Source organism: Biomphalaria glabrata, chromosome 4 (assembly GCF_947242115.1).
Source record: "Biomphalaria glabrata chromosome 4, xgBioGlab47.1, whole genome shotgun sequence".
Classification (NCBI taxonomy): Eukaryota; Metazoa; Mollusca; class Gastropoda; family Planorbidae; genus Biomphalaria; species Biomphalaria glabrata.
In genome coordinates this window covers 15827027-15851216 of record NC_074714.1, presented here as the reverse complement: position 1 = coordinate 15851216, position 24190 = coordinate 15827027, and the positions used below count along the sequence as shown (strand labels likewise).

Here is a 24190-nt window from a genome sequence, read left to right as displayed (position 1 = left end):
AAGCGCCTTTTATCCTGACGGGGGCACTCAACAAAAAATAAAGATAATATGATTATTTTAAACATTTTGAGGGAATAAATCTAGCATAATGAGGTTGCTGCCGTCACGCTACTGCATATAAGTCGCTGCATGCGAAATCGATTTTAAAAAATGTGCTTGACATTTACATGCAAAGTGCATTCTTAGCCTTTTAAACAAACATAAATGTTTTCTTTTAATTCTAGCAGTTAATGTACCAGAAACAACACAGTTAACTAATATTAGGCCTATTAGGTACTTGTTATAAACATTTCTTGTACATTTTATAAATATATTTGGATTAGTGATACTGAAAATACACCCAAAACTATATTCTTTTTAGTTCATATATTGTAAACATAATCTCCCTTATTTTTATGCATTGTTTCAGAAGCAGTGTATTTTTTATGAAAAAAATCGAATGCATAGTTAATTTTATAAACTAAACGGTTTGCTTTTGAAAACAAAAAGTAGCCTTTGCAAACCACAACGCATGGTGAAATAATATTTTTCATTTCTTTTCTAGTTTTTGAGATCTGAGTGTGACAAACAAACAGACGCACATTTTACACAAACCTAATAGCGGCTTTTCCCTTTACTGGGGCTGCTAAAAAGTTGAAATTAATATCGCTCTTTAAAACTTTATTTTCAATGCTGAACATCTGATCAAAATTTAAATTTAAAACTCTAAGCAACCACCCCAACAATGTCTAGGTCTAACCTAAATGTACGCTCCATTTTTTTTTTTATTTTAAATTTGCATTTTTGTATTTGAAAAAAACAAAAAACAAAAAAATAATAATTTCTGCCATCTTTCAATTGACTTTATACACTTTACATTATAAACGCAAACTGGTAACGTGGTAGCAGTAGCAGAAGTAGGGCAGACGTGAGCACAACAGGTTATATGTGTGTGTATGTTAAATGTAGACCAGGAACCAGGCTCAGAAGTAAGTTTACATTATGTCATGGGTCTGGACAGAACAGAGCAGAGCAAAGTGTTTGAAAGACTGGCTATTAATTTAATGCTGTAAGTTTTGAACCATTTCTACTCTATGTACTAGTTAAAAGTTTAATGTGCATATCAACTATGGATACAACATAAACGTAGGGTATGAACACGGAGGTGGTTAATCATTAATTTTTAAAGAAACTACTTGAAACATACATTATAAATAAAAAATTAATCTATACTTTATAAGCTTATTATTTTCCTTATTTTTTTTTTATTAAAATATTTTTAAAGCAAATAATAATGCATTGTGATATGTCTTATCTGGATCTATAGAGTTTGTATTAACTATTTCTATGTGAGCAGTATTACTTTACCTGAGCTCGGATTGACAGATACACAAATAAAGACATACACAAGATAGAAGTAACACTGAATAGACCAAGTCAACCGCCCTAGACCCATTACGAATGTTTAATTTAGAACAGTAACGGTCTAGTCTTAGTCACTATCACGTTGAAGATGTTACTAGCCTAGCTTCAACTGTCTGTTTATCTATATCTAATGTACAGTCACGCTTTCAATTAATGTCCTCATAAGTGCTCGTTCTATAGCATTTACCTAAAGTGAGTCTTTATATATATATATATATATCGGAATTTCAGCATTAAAATTTCATTAATATATTTTACATTTGAATGGGGGGTGGTGGTTAGAATGTGCTAGAAATGGTTCACCTGTAGTTATCGGTGGATATGGTCTTTGGATATCCACAATGAGACAAACATTAACACGATTAGACTAAAACTTAAATATATAAACATAATTTTAATATGTACTTCTGAAAAGTTAAAAAGAGAATGATCGAGTAAATGGAATTTCTTTATCTATGTTTCAATAAAGCATGGGAATGCCAGTCTCAGAAATACGTTTTAACTAGTTTAGATAAACATTCATTCTAGACTCAGTGATGTCCCATCAAGTGATGCATTGTGTGCTTCTCATATCTCTGACACTCTGGCAGACTTTTATAGTGTCAGGGAAAATCATAGATCTTTCTCATAAACATGGACCCACGACATTCATGGTACCTGGCTTCAACCATTACAAAAGATCAAATGTAACAGTAACCAACCGTGGCAATGTCAGGTAAAGCATAACTTTGTTTAATTATAGCATTACATTTTTACCATTCAACGTATTTAACTGTTACATTTATGCGTGTATTATTACAATACTTGTATTTAACGCATAAATTCAAGGAACCTGAAACCATGGGTGGGTGAGTGGAACCTGGAAGCAGATCTCGAAAACGGCTCAAGTAAATTCATTGAAATTTACAGTAGCTGTAAAGCGTTGTAAAAAGAATAGCTAGCTCATTGTCTACACTGGGAAAACTCTAGTTTGACAGTTTTAATTTTCAAAGTAAAAAAAAAAAGGAAATACATTTTAATTCCGCTAGAGGACAATAAATATTTATCTTGAAAGGACTATACGACTTCGGATATTTCCGCATGTATACATTATTCATTCAAGAGTTTAACATTTGCGCATAGTCTTCTAGGTCTAAATCGAAAGACCTATCATTGGAATATAATAAAGTCAGGTAGACTTAACATTTTCCTAACCAGAAATTTATAAGCTATTAAAAGAAAACTAATCAATAGGGGGAATAGTATTTTTTTTTCTTGTTTTCAAATAGAGTAAAGAAGAAATAGAGAGTCCGAGATATATAGGGGATAAGCTTATTATTTGATGTGATAGCCACACGTTACATATATTAACATTCGGCATAGAGATATGTCAACATACTAGAATCTGAAAATACTCTTCCACTGCTAACGACACTGGTTCATGTGCCACAAGATAATCAAATATTGGATCCAGGAACTTTTAATTAGCCTTTACACGTTGTTGTTAGTTTTTGAAAAGAAAGAGAAAAAAAAACAACCGCTACTCAAGTATCTTAATGTAATATGTTGCTGCTGTAAGAGTGGTATTTATTTGAAGAATCACAAGGGTATGTTAAAGTTTACCTGTTCGGGTACATTATGATGCAGAAACTCGAGTTTGTAACATTAAACACAAATAAAGCTCAATTATGATTTGCCTATAGATATAAAGGGATTATAAGTTTTCATATGTTTAATTTACAATTGGTAATCTGTTTATGTCTCTGTCGCTAATGAAATAAAAATTAGAAATTTTGAAGAGTTAGTGCTATGTTAAAACATGACTGCCTTCATCACCCAATGCATACGGACCTAAATGTCGTCTGAAAATATGTGTGTGTGAATCAGAATTAACATTGCATGACTTTCTTTCTTCCACACGTAATTTCATCACATCTCATCTCTGCCTGTGGTCCCTTCTGGGGCATACTCCACCAACCAGCTTCCTCCAGACGTCTCGGTTCTGGGCGAGTCTCTCCAACTGGCCTCACGTCTTGCCCACCTGCTTGGCATCTGTTTTCAGATCGCGGAGCCATATATTCTTGGGCCGTGCCCTATTCATCTTTCCTTAGGGGTTGCAGGTTAGGGCTTTCCTTTGTTATGTTGGATGCAGGCTTGCGAAGATTGTGACCTAGCCATCTCCATCGTCTCTGAAGGATATCTACTTCAATGGGATGCTGCTTTGTTCTTTGCTACTATTCCTCATTCAAGATTTTGTCCTGCCAGCGGATCATAAGAATCTTCCTCATGCAGTTATTGATGAATACCTGGATTTTTTTTCATGGTGGTGATGGTAGTTCTCCATGCCTCCGCTCCATAAAGCAATGGTGTTGAAGAGCCTGATCTTGGTGGTGGTGTTTATTTCCCTAGATCCCCAGGTGTTCTTCAACTGATTGAAGACTGCTCGGGCTTTACCAATGCGGGTTCTGACATCTGCATCTTTTCCTTCATGGTGGTCTATGATACTGCCGAGATAGGTGAAGCATTTAAACACAAAGAGTTGCGGTAGGTACGGTGATCTGGGTCTCTTACTTACTGATGTGATTAACATTAAATGATCATCTATTTTTAAGTGGTTCTCAAACTCTGATTTTTTTACTCATGAACCCCTGCTATAGTCAAAACTTGCTCATCGATGTCCTAGTGAATAAGTAACATAAATGTGTAGTATAAAATAACTTAAACAAACACATTTAATAAGTATATATTTCTCTCTCTCTCTCTTTGCTCTCTCTGTTCTCACGCATACACAAACTAAGAGCGGTTCTTCCCCTTATTAATACCGCCAAAAATCATTTTGACTTTTTATTTGATATTATGTTTGTTATCAAACAGGATTGAAGCTGGGGACTACTCGTCTGCTGAACATGGCGGCACTCACCTAGATGCACCAGTACACTTTTCAGAAAGTAAACTAATGCTTTTCTTTCTTTCTTTCTCTTTCTCTTTTTCTCTCTCTTCCTCTCTCTTTCTCTCTCTCGTCCTGTTCCTGTTTCACTATTTCTCACTCACACACACTATTTCTCCTTTTCTCTATCTCTCTCTCTCTAATTCTCACCAACACACACAAGCTCTATTTCTTTATATGTCTCTCTCTATCTCTCTCTCTTTTTCATTCTATCTCTCTCTCTCTCTCCTTATCTTATTTACGGTAAGCCAATTACACAGACTGAAAACTAATATACCTTGGTGTTAAAATTAATTTAAGGTAATCATGAAATCTCTTATACTTATACAATTAATCAGAACTCAAATAATGCATTAAAAGAAATGTTTGTACATTCCAACTGGATCATAAAATGCTATTTAACTTTTGTTGGACCAATATTTGAATGTGTACCCTCTGTTTCAAACTCCTTTACTCAAGATAACCTCAAGACAGTAGAGAAGACAAATAGAGCTGTGATATTTACAACAAATGAATACTTACATTTGACCGGAGTAACGCCATAAGTAAAATCCCTAAACTTAAGGACGTTTCGTAACAGACAACTTAAAAGTAAAGAAGCTATAAGTTTTTAAAATGCAAAAAAAACTTAACCTTATAAAAAACTCAGAAAGACACAAAGGCTAATTTCTTATTCCATATGCTAAGTCAAATTTCTATAAGTCAGATTCCTATAAGTCTTCCCTAGTACTATTGGAGTATGCAAGGGTTGACTCCCAGGGAAACCAGTGACATATTTTATATCTCAAATTAACATGTATGACTGCATCGACACATGAATACGCTTAGGATGTAATTATCTTCTGCTTACAAGGAACGTCTGCAATTTATAAGATTTTTTTATTAATTTATTTTTTATTTACCTTGATATCCACTTTTCTAATCATTTAATATTACACAAACGAACCTGCTAATTGATGTCTGACATTAAACTGTTTTGTAGTAACGTAATACAGATCATAGTGTATGGGAATCACATTAAAAAAAATAATTTTAAGAATTTGCGAGATAAAAACATCTGATGTTATGGTTATCTGTTTCTTTGGCCAACGGTAAACGAGCAAGGTGTTATGAGGCCAGCACAAAAAAACAACAACAACCGCCTTTACTTTCTCCCTAATACAGTCAGGTACCCATTAGAGTTTGGTGGACTCAGGGGGTGCCCTAAAAATCCGTAAATTCAAAACTCAGTCTCAATCGAGTTTCGAATCCAGGACCCCAGTTTCGGAAATTAAGCGCTTAACCATTCAGCCACTGCGCAACTCGGATCAAATAAAATGGCAGTAGAATGTTATGTTGTCCAATTTCAATACAATAATGCAGTAATGCCCAACCTAATTCGACCCGCGGGCCATTTTAATTTCCAGCACTCGTCTCGCGGGCCATATGACAGAAAAGTTACAAAAACTAATGAAATTGTTCTGAAACTATTTTGGTGAAACCTCTGATTTTAATACTTAATTAATAGGCAATTATATTTTTGTATGATTCAAACAAATAGCTTCATTTCCCTACTTAAAATGTGAGCAACAGTGCAGGTAGCTTTACCAACGACTCACCTTATGGTCTCTTTCCCATGTATCTTCCAATCTCTAGTCGTAGATTAACAATCTTTTATTCGCGACTGAAACTCAAACAAAGAATACAGCCATATTTATTTTATAATGCCCTTTTTATGTTGTTGTTTTATTAGACAGCCACACTTTCTTTATAAAATAAATATGTTGGCTAATTATCATGTTCAACAACAAGAAAAAGTAAAGATATGTTCACAATCTACCAGATTCTTCCTTCAGCGTCCCATTTCATAAACACACAAATGTTAAAGGTTATGGTACCAATCCATCAGAGAAAAACTGAGGGCCCAAACGTAGGTAAAGATACACTTTTTTCAACCTTTTTTTTTTTGTTTGGAAGGGAGATTTCTTCACTTTGTGCCGACGTTTTGGCGGGCCGGGTGAAACCACACCGCGGGCAGGATCTGGCCCGCGGACCGTAATTTGGGTATCACTGCACTAATGTACGTAGGTGAAACACAGGGCTCTTCCAGATCGGCACTAACGATTACGAGAGGGGGGCGCAAAGTGAGCCTACATGGTTGGTTCACATGGATGGGTCCCGATTCGCACAGGATAAGAACGCCAGAAGCGGGAGGGGAAGGCAAGTTCTTACAACGCTGCAGGGTCTGGTGATTACACAAGCCTAGCTATCGAACGTGGACGTGTAACAAGAATTAGTCTCTTTAGTCACGTGAGAAGTTGTCAAGACAGACTCGAAATTAACTAGACGTAAAATACTACATACTCATCTGGGATAATGTCTTGTGTAACTTCACTGCTATTTCCTTAAATTTTCCTCATTAGCCAAAGAACATTATTGGTTAACAAACTAGACTTGATAAAGACTTTGCATTACTGCAAATGATACTTTTACTCACAACTGAGAGATCTGTCTAGTCTTCTTATCCGTCGTTACTTATGTATCTCTAATACTAAACAACCTTCTACGCTATCGTCATATTGTTCTTGTTCGACTATTCTCTTACGTCATACGTCTGTCTTACTACGTCACTACTTTTACCGTCGCTAAAAAAAACAGTACACAATATATTTGTCTACCGAAACTAACATGCTCTCTAAACTAATACATAACAATATATAACACCATACATTTATTATACTCCAGATGGCGTAGCGCTTGATGATCTACCAATAGAGAACACTATAGCAGACGGCGTAATGATAGACGTAGCAGATGAGGCTAGCAGAAATATAGAATACAAAGTACCATTATCTAAGGTAATTAAGGGATAGAATGTCTAAGTGCCTAAATCTACAATTCGATTTCGTTCTTTCTACTTTCATATTTCTCTCTCTCTCTCTCTTTCTCTCTCTCTTTTTCTGACATTTTAAAAATCAAAGAAGTATTCTTCTGGTTAGTACTGCTGATCTTGAAATATTTTTCTAATTAATACCAACATTATTTTCATATTCTAATTAAACGGCTTCAACAGTCTGTAGATGAGAGGCTCAGAGAAGAACAAGCAGGCTTCTAAGGAGGCAGATCATGGGCAGAGCAGATGTTCGTTCTACGAAATATCATATCCGAGAAATTTAACAGTCGATGTATATCGCTGAGAAGAGAGTTACTAGCTCGGTGGCCACACGAGAAAAACTCTAGTTTGACCGTTATAATTTTTCAAAGAAAAAAAAAAATAAATGAAAATTTGTCTGAAGACAATAATGAGGTCTAGAGTCAATAAGACGTAGTCATCCGTATACCGTAATTATACCATAACTGAGTAAATTTAAAGATGCTTCAATTTTATTGAAGTTTATAAGCAAGTTTTTTTTATAAATTTTTACGTAAATCTAATATTGATTACATCTAAATTCTAGATCTAAAAGTAGATCTAGACTAGATCTTAAGACTTCTAAATCAGAACTTTAGGTCTAGTGTTAGATCTAGATGTCCATATAATGCACATGCCAATAAATAATGGCACAAATATGCTGGCTAAAGAAAGTGCATATTTGTTTGCAGCTGGTGGAGTTAAGGGTTCGATACACGAATCGAAACAAAACAGGTTACAAAAGACAGTTTGTGTGGAAACACAAACTCAAAATCGCCCCCCGAAGTGGTCCACCCAGGCAGGCTTCAATATTTTCAGAAAGAACATCCGAATAAAATTATATCAAAGACAACTGAGAGATAAGAATGGAGAAAGAAGGTTAACAGATCTTGTGTAGTGCCCCAACGGTCCCGCAGATCAAAGGATAGGTGAAAGTGAATGTAAAGTTAGATGAGAACCTGGTCTAACTAGTTCCCCTTTCAGACCTTATGGTCTATAGGGCAGATGATGTAAAGTTCATCTGTTTTTGTGGCCTACGGTTAACGAGGGTGTCATGTAGCCAGCACAACGACCAACCGCCGTTACTCTTCCCCAACTAATGTCAGGTACCCATTAGAGCTGAGTGGACTCAGAGGCGCCCAAAGATTCCAACGTTGAAAATTCCAGTCTTCACCAGGATTCGAACCCAGGACCCCCGGTTCGGAAGCCAAGCGCTTTACCACTCAGCCACCGCGCCTCCCCTGGTCTAACTGATGTCTTATAATTGATCTAATTGTTTTCAAAAGGCTCAATCTCTTATTCGAATCCTCAAAAAAAATAAAAAAATTATAATTTCCGCAAAAAAAAGTTCACAAAAATAAAGTTTACAAGATTACTATTCATTTTAAATTAGGTCTAACTTGTAATGCATACTAATTAGCTTTTTCTCATAAAAAAAAACTGCTTGCGTAACTGATTTTAAAAATTAGATTTTTTGCTTTCAGAAAAAAAAAAGTAGCCGTTGCATCAGAACTTTGAATGTTCTAAAATATTGTGATGTCCGATTTTCAATATCTTTTCTAGTTTACGAGATCTAAACGGGACGGACGGACAGACGTTTCGCACAAAACTAATAGCGTCTTTTCTCCTTTCGGAGGCCGCTAAAAATTGTTAATATTTTATTTTATTTTATTTTATTTGAAGCTTAATAATGAAAGTATAGTCTTTTATAAATTTTAAAATCTTTTTCTAATTATTTTTAAACTCAAACCTAGGTCTAAATGAAAATTCCATTACAAAAAATATGATTAGGCTACTTTTGCAAATATTGTAGGTCCAAGAATGGGAGAGAAAAAATGGCGATATCCCACAAGAAGCGGCAGTCATTTTTAATTTTGGCTGGCATAAAAGATTCCACGACAAAAAGCTTTACGTCAATACAGAATCTAACGATTGGAAGTAGGTTTCTGTTGATTACATGTACACTATGTTGGATACAAATAAAGTAATTTAATTAATAACATTGCATGTTGTTATTTGTTTGGTAACTAATGCGGTAAAAGGTAGATTTCAATATTTAAAGTTCAAATATTGGAGACTATTGTATATGATGTGATTGAATGATTGTAATTACATTAATTTTGTAGGATGATGTAGGTATCTTTCTCGTGGTCTTAACATCTATTGTAATTAAAACTTTAACTAATAATTTCAACTCTAAGTAATTCATTTGATTACATACTTATACCTTCTTCTCTCAACTCCAAAACACATTGATACTTTAAACAATTATTTATTGTATCTGAAAAAAAAACATAAATCAATAAACAAAAAAACTCAATTAGTCAATTAATTATTATTATTTCGTTTGATAATAAATAAGGAAAATAACTTGTCCATCATTGGTAGATAAAGTTTTAATAAGTTCTTCCCCCTTAGATAAGCTCTTTGGTTTAAAAAAAAGAATAGTTTAAACATTTTGTTTGTTTAAATTACAAAGCTTCTTTTCCTTCTTTTCTTTTCTTGATTATTTTCAGAGACTTGAAGTTTCCATCAGTTAGTGAAGAAGTCGGAATGTATCTCTACGAGAAACGTAACATTAAGATCATTGGCACAGACACCATGTCGCCAGATCCGCCAAACAGTGGGAATCCAATCCACGTCAGATACTTACCCAACAACAAACTTATTGTCGAAAATCTCAACGCCACTGACTTGTTGCCCCCAAAAAATTTTCGATTCCACGCCGCGCCTGTCAGATATGTCGGTGCCTCTGGGGCTCAGGTCAGGGCCTATGCTATTATATACGAGACTCAACGCAGCGGGTCTAATGCAATTTATTTAAAGTGGTCTCTGGTGTTAATCAGTGCGTTTATTCGTGTGTTTTAGTAAAAATTGAATGTCAAGAAGCTTCTTATAAAATATATATCAGAGTATATAATACATCTACTTTGTATAACATATAGTTTAAGTTAGACTTATATATAATACTATATCTGGACTGGACAATGTCGTGAATTTTTTAAAAGTTGAAACAAGGCGTTTGTTTTGTGAAGTTGTTGGTTGTTTTTTTTTCAACTCTAACCTATGTAACCTATAATTTAATTTTTAGATCTAGATCTAGTAATTGAGCATCAAATATAAGAGTACTCTCGACCCATAATTATTATTTTGCAATTTTGAGATACTTAATCTAGAAAGATCTAGGTAATCAATATATTTAAATGTACATAAGATGATTAAAATCAACAGACATGAATTATTTCGATCTAGAATTTTTGAAACATTATCTAAATGGAAACTAAGAAAATGGTTTTGTTTCATATATTTGTGTGAATATATGGATCTGTGATTAATAGCCCATTTTGAAGAAAATCCGAGAAATGATTTTGTGTTATTTCTAAACTTTGAAATCTAAAGATCATTACTTTTCTAAGACAGAAAAGATTGATTGGGGCGACTTCCCTTAGAGCTTGAAAAAGAGTTACGTACATAAAAATCTATATATATATAGGTCTGTGAATCGATCAATCGCGGATAAGAATTTGTTTCCGGTTTTTAGTCTAGATATAATAAATAAGTCTATGTTTATTAATGTTTATTAAAACATTCTGAATCTTGCAACATACAAAGTACGTATTTTGAAATTCTTCTTGATATTTCATCGGTCATTAAAAACAATGTATCAAATACATCTAAATGCAATTATTTATTGACATGACAAACGAATGCCATTTATACTTCATTTTGCCATTAATTGAAAGTCAGTGTAAACGTTTATCCAACAGATCTGAGCACAAGCATTGAACCAACAGACAAGTACATTTCATTTTGTACATGATTTTGACCTTAATAACAGACCAGTGCATCTCTATTAGCATTTATATGTGCTATGTTTCTTTGCTCGATCGGAAGTGTCTCGTTATACTATAGAGATTTATTATATTTTCTATTTCTCATAAAGCTGTGTGTATGTGTGCTTTTTAAGTAACATCAATTTTAATTACCTAAAATAAGACTAAGACTGCTTTATTGATGCTTATGGAAATTTGTTGTGATTACAAGGGCTCTTTTCCCATATAAAGACAACACAACAGAAACATACACATAAATACAACAGACACAACATAGAAATTTCATTCAGCGACTACACACAGGCATCTTGGTCCTTTTCATGTTTCCTGATCAACGAGTTATTGTTCACTTAGAGAACTATGCCTTTATGTTATTTTGTATATTTTATTTTCTAACACGTTAAAGTTATCCTAAAGTTCATTAAGAAATGGGTGGCTAGGACCAGTGTACGAGATACTTACGGCACTGAAGAGAGATTTAAATCCTGACAACGTTAGTCTTAGTTTAGACATACACTGTAACTATTCAGCTATCGAATACCAATACATTTTTTTTTAATTTTCTAAATGAATCATTTGCGAAGCGATTCACACCAGTTCGAATCTATATATTTAGATCATTGATATTCTTAGGGAACTATATTTTGTATAAAAATAGTTCATAAGGACTAAATAATTATTCTTACGTGGTCTAAGGTGCAGTGATAGAAATAGATACGGAAGACTCGGTTGATCACAGATGGAATAAAAAGACAACATGAAATGCACCAAGATACCTGTTTGTAGTCGCTGAATGAACTCTTTATGTTGTCTATTGTATTTATGTGTATTTTTCTGTTGTGTTGTCTTTATATGAGAAACGAGTCCTTGTAATCACAACAAATTTCCGTAAGGACCAATAAAGCAGTCTTAGTCTTAGTCTTAGTCTTAGTTAATTTATGTATAGAAGTCCTAGCGATTTAGACAAACTTCCAAGAAGAAAATTTTCACAGATGCAGTATATCTCATACTAGATTGAGATCTATATTGTTTTGGATCTATCGCATGAGGCATCTTTAATTACTTTGAACTAGGTTCAGGACAGGAAGATCTACACCAAACACAATATGCACCTGACATATGGAGACCTGTTCTGGACAGCGGTATTAGGCACAAACTAAAATACAAATGCATTGCCAAATTACGACACTGAAGGATTCTCACTCTATATGAAGATGTATATCAAAGTAATACTCTTTTAAAAGTACAGAGAAGATATAATGACCCTTTTGAAAAGGTCAGGATTTAATTTTGGGGCTTCCCCCCCGAAAATCTAACCTTACATTGGAAGGCGTTTGTAAAATTTAGACGTTCTTACATATTGAAGACAAAGTTCAGCTATAAAAGCAAGTGGTAATGTCTAATCTATGTACATTGTCCAGAGTTTTTTGTTCAGTGAATTTTAAACACACGAGACAAGTCTGTAGTTGGACTAAAGGTAATATAGTTGAAAATATGTATTATTTTTATTATACTCTTATCACTTGTCTGGACCAGTTTTTAAATATATTTGTATAAAAAAAAAGTGAGCGACCTGAATTCGAACTCGAGAGTTAAGGCCTTTTCAAGCCAATATGATAACCATTGTTCGAGGGAGCTGATTATGAAAATAGTATTATAGTTATTTATAGTTTTCTTTTTCTACAAACAATAAAGGAGACTAATTCAATTTATACTACTTTATTAGTTTGGGATACAAAACTAAACAATAAATTAACTAATTTGTTAATTAAAAAAAATGATTCTTGTGTTAACAGGTAGACAAAAATAATTGTGCAAAATTACAGCTTGGTTGTTTGTGAGAAATATCGTGTACAAACGTTTAACAAGATAGACAGACAGCAGACAAAGTGAGTAGAAGCTTTGTAAAAATAAGCACAAATCACAAGAATCATTTTGTTTCAGGTGCTGAAAAAAGCGCTCAACCAATTAACGCCAAGGGTGTAGATCTACAACTTTGAAGACAGACAAAAGACAAGTGACTTCGTTTCTTATTGAGATTCAGAAACTAGCCCATTGAAAACAACTATGGTTGAGAAGGAAAACTCTGCGGAACAAATGAAAGACATTTCCCTATAACAAAAAAACTTGTTACTTTTATTAAATAATGCGGTTAAATCTAAAAGCCAGAATGAAAAACTATCTTTAGCCTAACAGCTGCACCAACATTCCGATCCCAGAAACCGAAAGACTATGAACACTGCTTTATTGTTAGCTTGTAAAGAAGGGCACACATTTCTAGCCAAAAGCCTATTGTTATGTAACATAAATGTCAACTGTCATAAATGTTAATAGAAACACCCCATTGATGATTTGTGCCATGTATGAATTCTTAGATATTGCTTGAATGCTGATACACAAAGGCGCTGGTATCAAGTGTACACATACATACGGAAACACGGCATTACCTCCCACTAAAAAAAAGTATGTTATTCGTACGCTCTATGATTTTAATTCGGCTTCTCAATTCGACCTATATTATGTCTCGACCACAGGATATATATAATCCATCCATCCCTGTGACGCTACAGGCCATGGAGGGTTCTTGCCTGCTTATACACATCCTTCCATTCAGATTTCTCCAGGGGCCTTTCGTCTCCATGCCCAAACCCAGGGCCGGTCCTACATATTGCGGGGCCCTAAGCGAAACGGATAGCGCGGGGCCTAGTCTGGGTAGGTATAAGGATAATAAGTGAAAATTAACAATATTTGTAATAAAATAATTCGTTATTGCATTTTATTCATATTTTACTTCGTGTAAAATCACGGTCAAATTAAATTACGTGTCATCTACATTAGAATGTAGTTTTCCAACATATGAAAGTGCGGGGCCCACTGCGGCCGCATAGGTTGCAGTGCCCTAAGACCGGCCCTGTCTAAACCCAGTCTGTTGTAGATCTGCCTCCTCATGATTAGTATATCGCATTCGGGATCTGCCTTTGGGTCGCCTGCCTGCCTTGCCTTTTGGTTTTGACATGTTATATATCAAGCATAAACAAAATATCACTCACATATTTAAAGACGTTCTACTAATCCCGTCAGTCACAAAACAACACATTGTTTCTTGAACTTTCTATTCTCTAAGTTTGTTTTAAAAAATTCATATATGTACAGTGTCGAATAGTTGGATAGTGAGTACTGAAGCATTTAATGTTCAGGTGTAGGGTTCTTACAATATAAATAATAGGCCTAATAAAAATTGTTAATAAACTTACACTATGCTATCATCCTTATAAGTGCTTGTTTTGTAAAAAAAAAAATAGGTGCCGGTACTTTGTGATAGATTGACTAACTTTTAACTACTAATAAAGTAATAATAAACGCTAAAATACAAGAAAAGTAATATTTTTTTCCCTACATTGAAAAAGATGCCGATACGCCGTACCGGTGCGTACCATCATAAAAAAAAGCACCGATCCCTATACATTATATAAATTAGCAGAATATATATGTCACTCACAAGGGCAGCGGGATACACATTTGAGACCAAAAGAAAATCCGCTGCCGAGGACAGACGCAGACGGCAAAAATAAAATCTTTATCGACCACCCTCGGAAAATGAGGCAAATTATATAAGTCACAGCTGGGGATGCGTAGCCACGGGAAATACTGCACTCCTCATTAATTTTCGGACTCGTAGACAAGCCTTATTATTATCATTACTATGTTAGAAAAGAACGATTATTCATTTTCTGGCGCTACTAGTGCCGAGTTTTTGATGCATAGAAACAAAATTCGTCGTAGTCCCTTTATCAGTTACTACTGAAGAATTTTCTGGTGATATGGCAGGTCTGCAGCAGTACCGCCCTCTTACAGGCAACGAGAATGTTCCTAGGAATGCCAAGGCCCTTGAAGGTATCTGTGAGGACAATTTTTATGGTCCCCTCGGTTGATATATCGATGGCCCCGATGGGGTATATTGCTGTTTTAGATAACTTCCATAAACACTTAATCTCCAAGCAAGTGGCGTAGCTACCAATGTGCGGGTGGTGCGAGCCGCACAGGGCACCAAGTAGAGAGGGGCACCAAAATTCCCCCAGTGTGTATTAATTTCCTATTTCCCTGAGCGTTTCAGTAAAATCGACTAATTGTATGGACACGAACAAACATAAACTACTGTATTTTAAACATGAACTAACGATTTATAAACTAGTCATGTCGCTATTTTGTTTCATCTCCTTGACTATTTCTTCCATACAATGTAAGCTATAGAACAGTTTGAATCTAATTTACTAGATTTATTTCGGAAACACGGTACATGTTGTTACTACACTGATCAATGCTCTGTAATATAAAGAAGAAAATAGGCCAACCTTTTTTTACTTCATTGTTTAGTCCATAGGTTTAATCTAGATATTGAGTTTACAAATATATTTCTAAACTCTAGCTCTAAACAATTGTCTTAGTTTATTCATTTCTTTATGATTCTTTATAGTTTAATTTTTGAAATTATTCTTTTGTAATGTCAATATTTTAAAATAAGCTAACCTTTGTTTTCTACGAGGTTTTTTAAACTAACTAGTTAATTGTAATACTGTAACGTAAACAAAATGATGAACAATGCTCAAGACTGACTAGTCTGGCTGGCGCCTCAAAACCCTTTTAAGCTCAGACGGAGAAATCGGCATCTCTGGTTCTGTCCGGTCTGGGTAGACTATAAGGGCCCCATACCAGATCTATCGGGGTCCCTTATTACCGACCCATCGGTATAACAGAAAATGGCATCTGATGGGTAGGACATTAGTGTAGCTGATGCCAAGTTTTGGAGTATGGCAGGTGTTAATCGTCCCTTGGTGGCTCCCTCTTGCCCTATAAGGGACATGCTTATGTGTGGGGCCGACTTCTCCTCCACGGAGGGCAAGTACATATTCTTCTAATTGGGATTCTGTCAGTGGAGAACCCAATGATTTTGAAAAATTGGCCGCAATGTGGAGGAACGATCGCATTTTATGCGGTTCCTCTCTCTCCACTGTCACACTAAAATTGAGGAAGGTAGCTTTATAGCGCTCATAGGCTGTAAGTACCGCCCTCTGCCTCCTTAAATGTAAGGTGCCACGTTTGTTAAGATTTCAACAGCGTTTGTTGGGCTTGTCCGAAAGGTGCCACAAATGAACCTTAGTGCCTGTGATTGTACTCGGTCGAGTAATTCGAGGGCAGTTTTACTAGCATATACTTGAACTGTATAGCTGTACACAATTTGTGATCTGACTGCCCCTAAGTACAATGTGTGTAGCATGTCAGCTTTGGCACCCCACTTTGTGTTGTCCAGCTTTCTTAGTAACGCTAACTTCTCCGAGGCTTTTCTTTCAACTTCCTGGACGTGCTGGAGCATTGACAACTTTCTATCCAGGGTTACCCCTAGATATTTGGCATGTTTTCACGTTGGAGTCGCACCGAGTTGAAGCTCGAATGGAGCCTTAAGAATGTCGATCCCTAGGCTGAACAGGGACCAGGTCGTTTTGGCAACGTTTATCTGAATCTGTCATTTGTCGCAATACGAGGAGATGGTTTGGAGGTCTGCTTGTAATGCCGCCTGTATTTGGTCGGCTTTCTTGCCGGTTGACCAGAGGACAATGTCATTCGCATAAAGCATTTTCTTTGACTGCAGTGAGGTGCGTTTCTTAAATTTCTTAAGTCTAAAGAAGCATCGAGACAATTTCAAGTCACATCACTGCCAGAGTCCACCGACTATAGGCGAGCTGTTAATGGGTATGAATTAACTGAACAATTAAAAGCAACAAAGCAAGATGAGACGGTTATCATTGAATCCAGAAAAAAATGATGAGGCCGACATCGTGAAAAGAAGAAAATACTTCAATACCGCAGGTTCTAGAGACTAAAGGACAGCACACAAGCATGTCCTCAAAAATTCATACTGAAGAAGCTGAACCATCAGACAGTGTAAACAATACAGATAGCAGGATAATAAACTCTAGACTGAACAACATTGGAGATTGGCCTGATGTCATCACTGATAATATTCGCATACACCTTCTCACTCAAGGATCTGAAACAGTTCAGCGTATGGACTGTCATTTCAGAGAGGCGTATAGACATCAAGAATCAGCACAAGGAAAGGCTAGAAAGCTTTCAATGGCTTGGTTTTTCCAGCAAATGTCAAACGGCGAGAAAGTTCTTAGAAAGTGGATGTGTTATTCGCCAAAAAAAAAAATCCTTATTTTGCTTCCCCTGCACACTCTTCTCAACAAGATAAAGTACCAAATCTTCATTTAAATCCAAAGATGGATTCAATGAGTGGTGGAGGTTATCCCCGAAAATAGAAAAAACATGAGACCAGCAGAGCTCACATTCAGTCATCGCTTGCTTGGAGGGAACTTGAAGTTCGCCTGAGAGTAGGAAACAATATGGACAATAAGGCCCAAGATTTGATTATACAAGAGACGAAAACCTGGAGAGTTATTAAATTTACTATCAAAGTACTATCCACTCTTGAGGGAGCATGTGCTTTGAACTAAGCTTTGTTCCAGACCGTATACATACATGTCTCCACAAATACAAAATGAATTTATTACAATATTGGGAGATCACGCTAAAAAACAAATATACAAGCCAAATATTTCTCTATTATTTTTTACAGTACACCTGACATCTCAAAGCTGGATCAAATTTCCCAAATTTTACGGTATGTTGTTATGGAGAATGACGGGGTGCAGGTTCGTGAGTCTTTTGTTGACGTCGTCGACACAAAGGACAAGCATGCTGCTGGAATCGCTGAGATGATTCTAGAGAAATTGCGTTTGGATGACTTAGACATAATGGACTGCAGGGGTCAAGGCTATGATAATGCTACGTTAATGAAAGGTCATTAAGGTCATGAAAGAATTAACGATATTTGATTAATGAATACATATTATTTTGAAAAAGTAAGGTTTTGCAATGTTATTAATTAGTTAGTTTGTTTTTTTTTGGGGGGGGGGGGCATTAAGATAAGGTACCGCACCAGGCATCATATACTCTAGCTACGCCACTGTTTCAACCTCAAAAACTTTCCTAAGGAAGATTTTAGACTCAAAAGCATCTGGAAGGGTTTTAAACTTAAAAGAAAATCCATCTGGAAGAGGGAAATTAAACTCAATCCGCCCCATTGGCATGGCTAAGCTCTTAGCATTTCGAGTTGTAATTTGCTTTTTTTTAATATTGAAGAGGTAATTTTTAGCATCAAATCCCGCTGAAAGGGGTGCGGTAAACTCAAAACCCCCTTTGGCTATTTTCATAGCATTTTGAGTGCGTAATTTGCTTTTTTTTAATACTGAAGAGGTTTTTTTTAGCTTCAAACCACTCAGAAGGGGGTTTTGAAAGGGGGTTTTTAACTCAAAATCCCCTTTGGCTAGACCCATAGAATTTTGAGTACGTAATTTGCTTTTTTTATATTGAAGAGGTATTCTTTAGCTTTAAACCCCGTTGAAGGGAGGCTTAATCTCAAAACTCTTTGGCAACGCTCAAATAATTTTGAGTGTGTAATTTTCTTTTCTTATATTGAAGATATGGTTTTTAGCTGAAAACTCCGCTGGAGAGGGGTTTTAAACACAAAACCCTTCTTGGCTACGCTCATAGAATCTGATGACTGATGTATGGATAGTCTTATATTAAAGAGGGGGTTTAATAGTAAATTTTGAAGGGGGTTTTAAAATCAAAATTTGCCTTAGCTATGCTCTTGGAATTTATTATTAATTATTTTTACTTTTTTTTTTATAGAAGAGGGTGATTTAACTCTAAAACCTCCCTGTTAAGGGGGGGGGGGGTTAAACTCAAAACCCCTTGGCTGCTCTGGGGAAAGTGATGGTTTAGTATTAAAATCTTACCTAAAACATACAAATTCAAAGCAAAAGTCAGTCACTAAATTCCGATTCCCCCCCCCCCCCCCCCCAGGAAAGAATTTCATTTCTGATAGTGCAAAATGTTCTATATGCAATTTAAAAAAAAACAAAAACACCTTATAGTTGAAATATTAGTTTTACATTACGTAATAACATTTAAATATTTTGATCTGTAAGGAGTGAGATTCCTAATGGTTCATTTTTTTTAAAAGCTTATATCACCTCACTGTCAGTTTCTTTATCTGTCTGGTATAAAATCTGTACACGTTATTTCTCTTACACCTATTGTTTGATCAAGAAACTTTGCACAATTTATTTTTTGTACCTGACAAAACAAGAAACAATATAAAAAAAACAATTAGTTAATTAATTATTGGTAATTAATTATTTTTTTAGAATTGAACCATAGACAGAAATTGTACTTGACTGATATGGCGATAGAAGTTGAATTTTTCCGCTTTATACTTTGTCAATACAAAGTTTAAAACTAACAATAGATAGCTATGAAACCTACTGTTTTCAAAAGCACTTCGTTGTCACAGTGTATCGGCCTCAGAAGGCTTGAGCAATTGATTTCAAATTCAAGCATAAACTTTTTTTTTTAAATACATTTAAAAAGCAATCACGGTAACCTTTACAGTGATAGCCCTTCTTTCTACACACTAATTGATACAATTACACTTAATATAATCATTGTTTTAAATAAAGATATTTTTTAATATTTATCTTATTAGATATTAAATTCAATATGTTAATATTTGAAAAAATAATGTTTAGTTCATGTAAAAAAACTAGATTGTGTCTAGAATTAAGAAACTAGAAGAAACACGAAATAGAGAAGTGATATTTAAAAAAAAATGTACATTTGATTAGAATAAAACCTTTAACATTTATCTCATTCATGGTAAACCAGTAACACAGACTAAAAACTCAAAATGCCTAGGTGTTAAAATAAATAAAAAAAAACGGATTGATGAAGTTAAAAAATAAACTATAGGGTTTATTTAAAAGATGTTTTTACAAATGAAATAAAAACATAAAACGAAAATGTTTATTTAACCTTGGTTAGGCCAATAATAGAATATGCATCCTCTATTTCGGACCCCAAACATTACAAATTTGGAACAGACACAAAATAGAGCAGTGAAATTCGTAACAAACGAATGTTCACTTTTGATTAGAGTAACACCTTTAGTAAAATCATTAAATTTAGAGACCCTTCAGGATAGAAGACTTAAAAGTAATATCAATAATACAAAAACATTAAACCATAATCTTCAAATACAAAAAAGAAACTTTATACAATACTCAGAAAAAAAACAACACAAATAATAACAGCATATACACTGTCCTACATGCTAGTAAAAATTTGTGCAAATAGTCCTTCTTCCGTAGTGCTATTAGTGCATCGAATAGGCTACCCGAGTCAGCCAGGAAAACTAGTGACTTGGCGGAGATTAGTAATTAATTAGCATGCATGATCAGATGACCTAAGGACACGTTTAGTACGTAATTATCTTCTTTTTTAAGTAACGTCTGGGACGGTCTGTATATTATAAGATAAGAAAAGATAAAAATAATATTGTTGTAACTCTCTAAGGCAGGCACTCAACGAAAGACAGGTCGACAACAGTAAACGATGTATTTATTTATTATAACTAGTATACGCATCAACAAATAGTAATAGTTGCTAGTTAGACTTGGACGTCTGCTATAAAGTCACAGGGAGTAATATGTCTAAGTTCTAAGAGTCCTACTTTATACCAGAACACAGAACAGACCACCGACACACTTCCCAGTGTCGTTCCAGGTCTCCCACACAGTTTCCTAGTATCACACAGGACAGCACTCAGCACCAGACTGTTTAGACTCCCATGACTTCTAGCCGGCTCACAACAGTCCTTCTTCCTGTCTCAATATGTCTTTCACTAGTCGTGTTCAGTAGTGCTCAGATGCGCACCATTAGTGTAGCGCGGGAGCGTGGTTACAACAATATGTTGGTTTAACCCCCAAAACTTTATTACTGAATTAAATAAAATTTCTTTTAAATATCAATTTCTATTGGTCAAACTAAGATACTGCAAAAAGAATTTTTGAAAAATTTCATATAGTAAAGATTCTGTGAGAAGTACACTGGCAGTGTACGTAGCAGTAAGTGGCCCCGTGAGGAACATTATATAAAAAAAATAATATTTTTTTACAATCTTTAATTGAAAACAGATTAGTTAATAACATTGAAAAACACACAAGCATTTTAATGCAAAAAAAGTATATTTTAATGCTTTTTTTTACTAAAAAATTATAACAATATAGTAAAAAAAAAATAGGCATCAAATCTTCAACATTATCTGGTACTAACCAGTACTATCCAGAAATATCTTTTACAACATCAAATAATACTACAATAGTGAGATATTCAAAGATCATGTCCATAAGCAAAGATTGTAATATTTGAAGTGCGGTTGAACCAAACATACTTTATATGTTCGTATATTCGTATGCTTATCAGTTATGTAACAATCATCAATTCCATTTTTTTCTTATTCTTTTCATTGTGTCGCAGTCATAATTTTGGCATTTTCAAGTTTGTTAGCTTTGATAAAGTCTACAGACTCAATTCCCTTGTGATATTAGCTCTGCTAATTAGCTATACTAAATTGTGACTAAATTGTAAAAATAAGTATACATAATAAATAACGGTGTCATAGAGGTAAACATATTATGTTATGATATAACACAAGGAACTAATAACAAATTATAAGATTCTAATGTCATTGAAACTCAATCATGCTTTTGTCTAATTCATTTATTTATTTATTTACTATTAGATATCAGGTTATCATCTTGATTCTTAATGATGACATCGTGAACTGTTAATATTTACTTGAGACCCTAAAAATTTTTTATAAATATCTATAATTATTTTTTTTTCACATAACCATACATCAATAGGATTATATTTGCTAATGGGACAAATATTTTTCTAAGTAGTCAGTTAAAATACTATGGCCTAGGAGAACTGCATGAAGTAAAATAAAACAAAACAAAAGAAAATTTATAAAAGGAATTATTATATTATTGTTTATATGTTTTCAAATAATAACCTTATAATCATCATAATTAGTTCTATAATTTGCAATTATGAGGATATCAATTATGTATAGCAATAATATATGATAATATTGGTTAAAACAAACAAATCTACGTTCTAAATGAAGTCTTGATCTATTTCGATTCATATATCAGTCATTGATTCCTACAGTGGCATATCCTGCCATGTACACTGGGAGTGTACGTTACAAAAAATTAAAATGTGAAAAGACCATGCTATAAATGTTAAATCTATTAATTAATTATAATACTAGGATACTTTATGTTTCTAAATTAAGTAGTTTTATTTGAAAATATTTATATAAATGTGTTATTACTTACATTTTCCGAACAGGTTTTATTTTTTTCTATTTTTAACAATGTTGTCACTTTCAAGAGCAATAAAATAATAAAACGCAACTGTAAAAAGTCAAACAGCAGTTTCAAAATGTAGACAAACATGTTCTTCAACGAAAACAAAAGAAAAAATAGAAAAAACTTTAATTTTTTTTCAATAAGTTTTTGAAAAACGTACACTGCCAGTGTACAAAGTAGGATATGGGTTTTAAAACAAGTTACTATTGGATTATTTCCGCGTGAACAAAATTTTGGGAGGAAGACTGTTATACTTTTGATTATTTCGAAGACCGGAGTGACCAATTAGTCTATTTTTTTTTATTTTTGTGTGTAATATATTTCAATTAAATTCTCTAGTGCAGTGCTAGGTAACATTAATTTATGTACAAATCATTCAAGGCAAAACAACCAGCAAAACTTTAAATTTGTCTCTCACTACGAAAAGTTTGAATACCTCGATTATAAGTCTCATATTGAATATGAATGCAAACAAATAACAAAGGATTTCTAACATTAATGCTTTTAATTTTGTATTCATATATCCAACATGCACATTCATTCCTGAGAAATCTATCAACCGTAGATAATTGTCTTCAGGTGAAATGTTTCGATACAAGTATCAAGTAGGTTAAATCCTGTTACACATTCCTGGAAACGATACAAGTCAATGTGACCTTGCGATTTGTTTCTCTTAACTTCATTCCTACAATTTATTTAGCATTATCACTTCTCTGGTGCATTTACAAAGTCTGAGTAATTGTCATACAAGTGACATTCTAAGCTTTGTAGGATGTTTTAAGTTACAGAAATACAAAACCGTTAAACAAAAATTAGGCATACAATTAAGTGCATACAAGTGAAAGGAGCAATGTCAAACGTCAGTTTACAACAATCTTAGTTACAGAACCAAAGAGGTCCAATCGACAGTATAAACAGGAAACATAAAATGTTAGTAATTTTTTATATCTCGGTGTGTGCTAATATAATTTGAAACTTGACATTTTTTTATAAGAGCAAGAACGAGATAGCTGTCGCGGTGCGCAGTGGCTAAATGATTAATCGTTTGGCTTCCTACGCTGGTGTCCTGGGTTCGAAGATTTTCAATTTCAAGATTTTTCATGCGCCACAAAGACAATAAATCTGGGCGATTAGAAATATTTTTACCAATGAATAATTGTGATCATGGGCGTAGTCGATAGGGGGGTTTAGGGATTGGACTTTCCCCGCCATCATCTATCTATCTATCTATCTATCTATCTATCTATCTATCTATCTATCTATCTATCTATCTATCTATCTTATATATGTGTGTGTATGTATGGCTCCTTTTGTCTCGAAAGGCAATGGATGCGCCCAAATGAGTCACTGGTTTTGGCTTAATCTTGAGACGGGGCAGAATCTGGTGTGGCTAATCAAGCCAATTCTAGAACGGCAGACTTTGCCACAATTCGTACATGTGTATGCCTCTGATTTAGGGCTAGCAGACAGGGCAGCTTTCTTTTTATCCCTCTTGATTAAAGCCGCTTCAATTCTTTTGTTCTCAGCAAGGGTTGTCCCAGCACGCACAGTCTGTCTCCATGCACTCCGGTCTTTGGCTATGTTTTCCCACATACTTTCGCTGATGCCTGAGGCTCTCATGTCTCGCTTGCAGACATCTCTATATGTTAGTCTTGGGCGGCCCTTGGGTCTGACTCCTTCCACAAGCTCAGCATATAAGATATCTTTCGGGATTCTGCCATCTGGCATGCGGGTGACATGTCCGAGCCAGCGTAATCTTCTTTGTGTCAGGAGAGCATACATGCTGTTCATATTG

The 24190-nt window shown here is 34.6% G+C and overlaps 1 protein-coding gene across 2 annotated transcripts; it reads left to right on the top strand.

The window, feature by feature from the left end:
• Positions 1 to 885: 885 nt before the first annotated feature.
• Positions 886 to 11166, top strand: LOC106053796 (kynurenine formamidase-like). Of its 2 annotated transcripts, none has more exons than XM_056027348.1 (6): positions 886 to 1048; positions 1874 to 2119; positions 4258 to 4331; positions 7055 to 7167; positions 9034 to 9158; positions 9737 to 11166. In XM_056027348.1, the coding sequence occupies exons 2-6, from the start codon at positions 1941 to 1943 to the stop codon at positions 10086 to 10088; spliced, it is 843 nt and encodes a 280-aa protein (XP_055883323.1). In that variant the 5' UTR covers positions 886 to 1048; positions 1874 to 1940; the 3' UTR covers positions 10089 to 11166. The 2 variants fall into 2 exon arrangements, with proteins under 2 accessions (XP_055883323.1, XP_055883322.1); XM_056027347.1 differs by having other exon boundaries at positions 887 to 1048; positions 1933 to 2119.
• The last annotated feature ends 13024 nt before the right edge of the window (positions 11167 to 24190 follow it).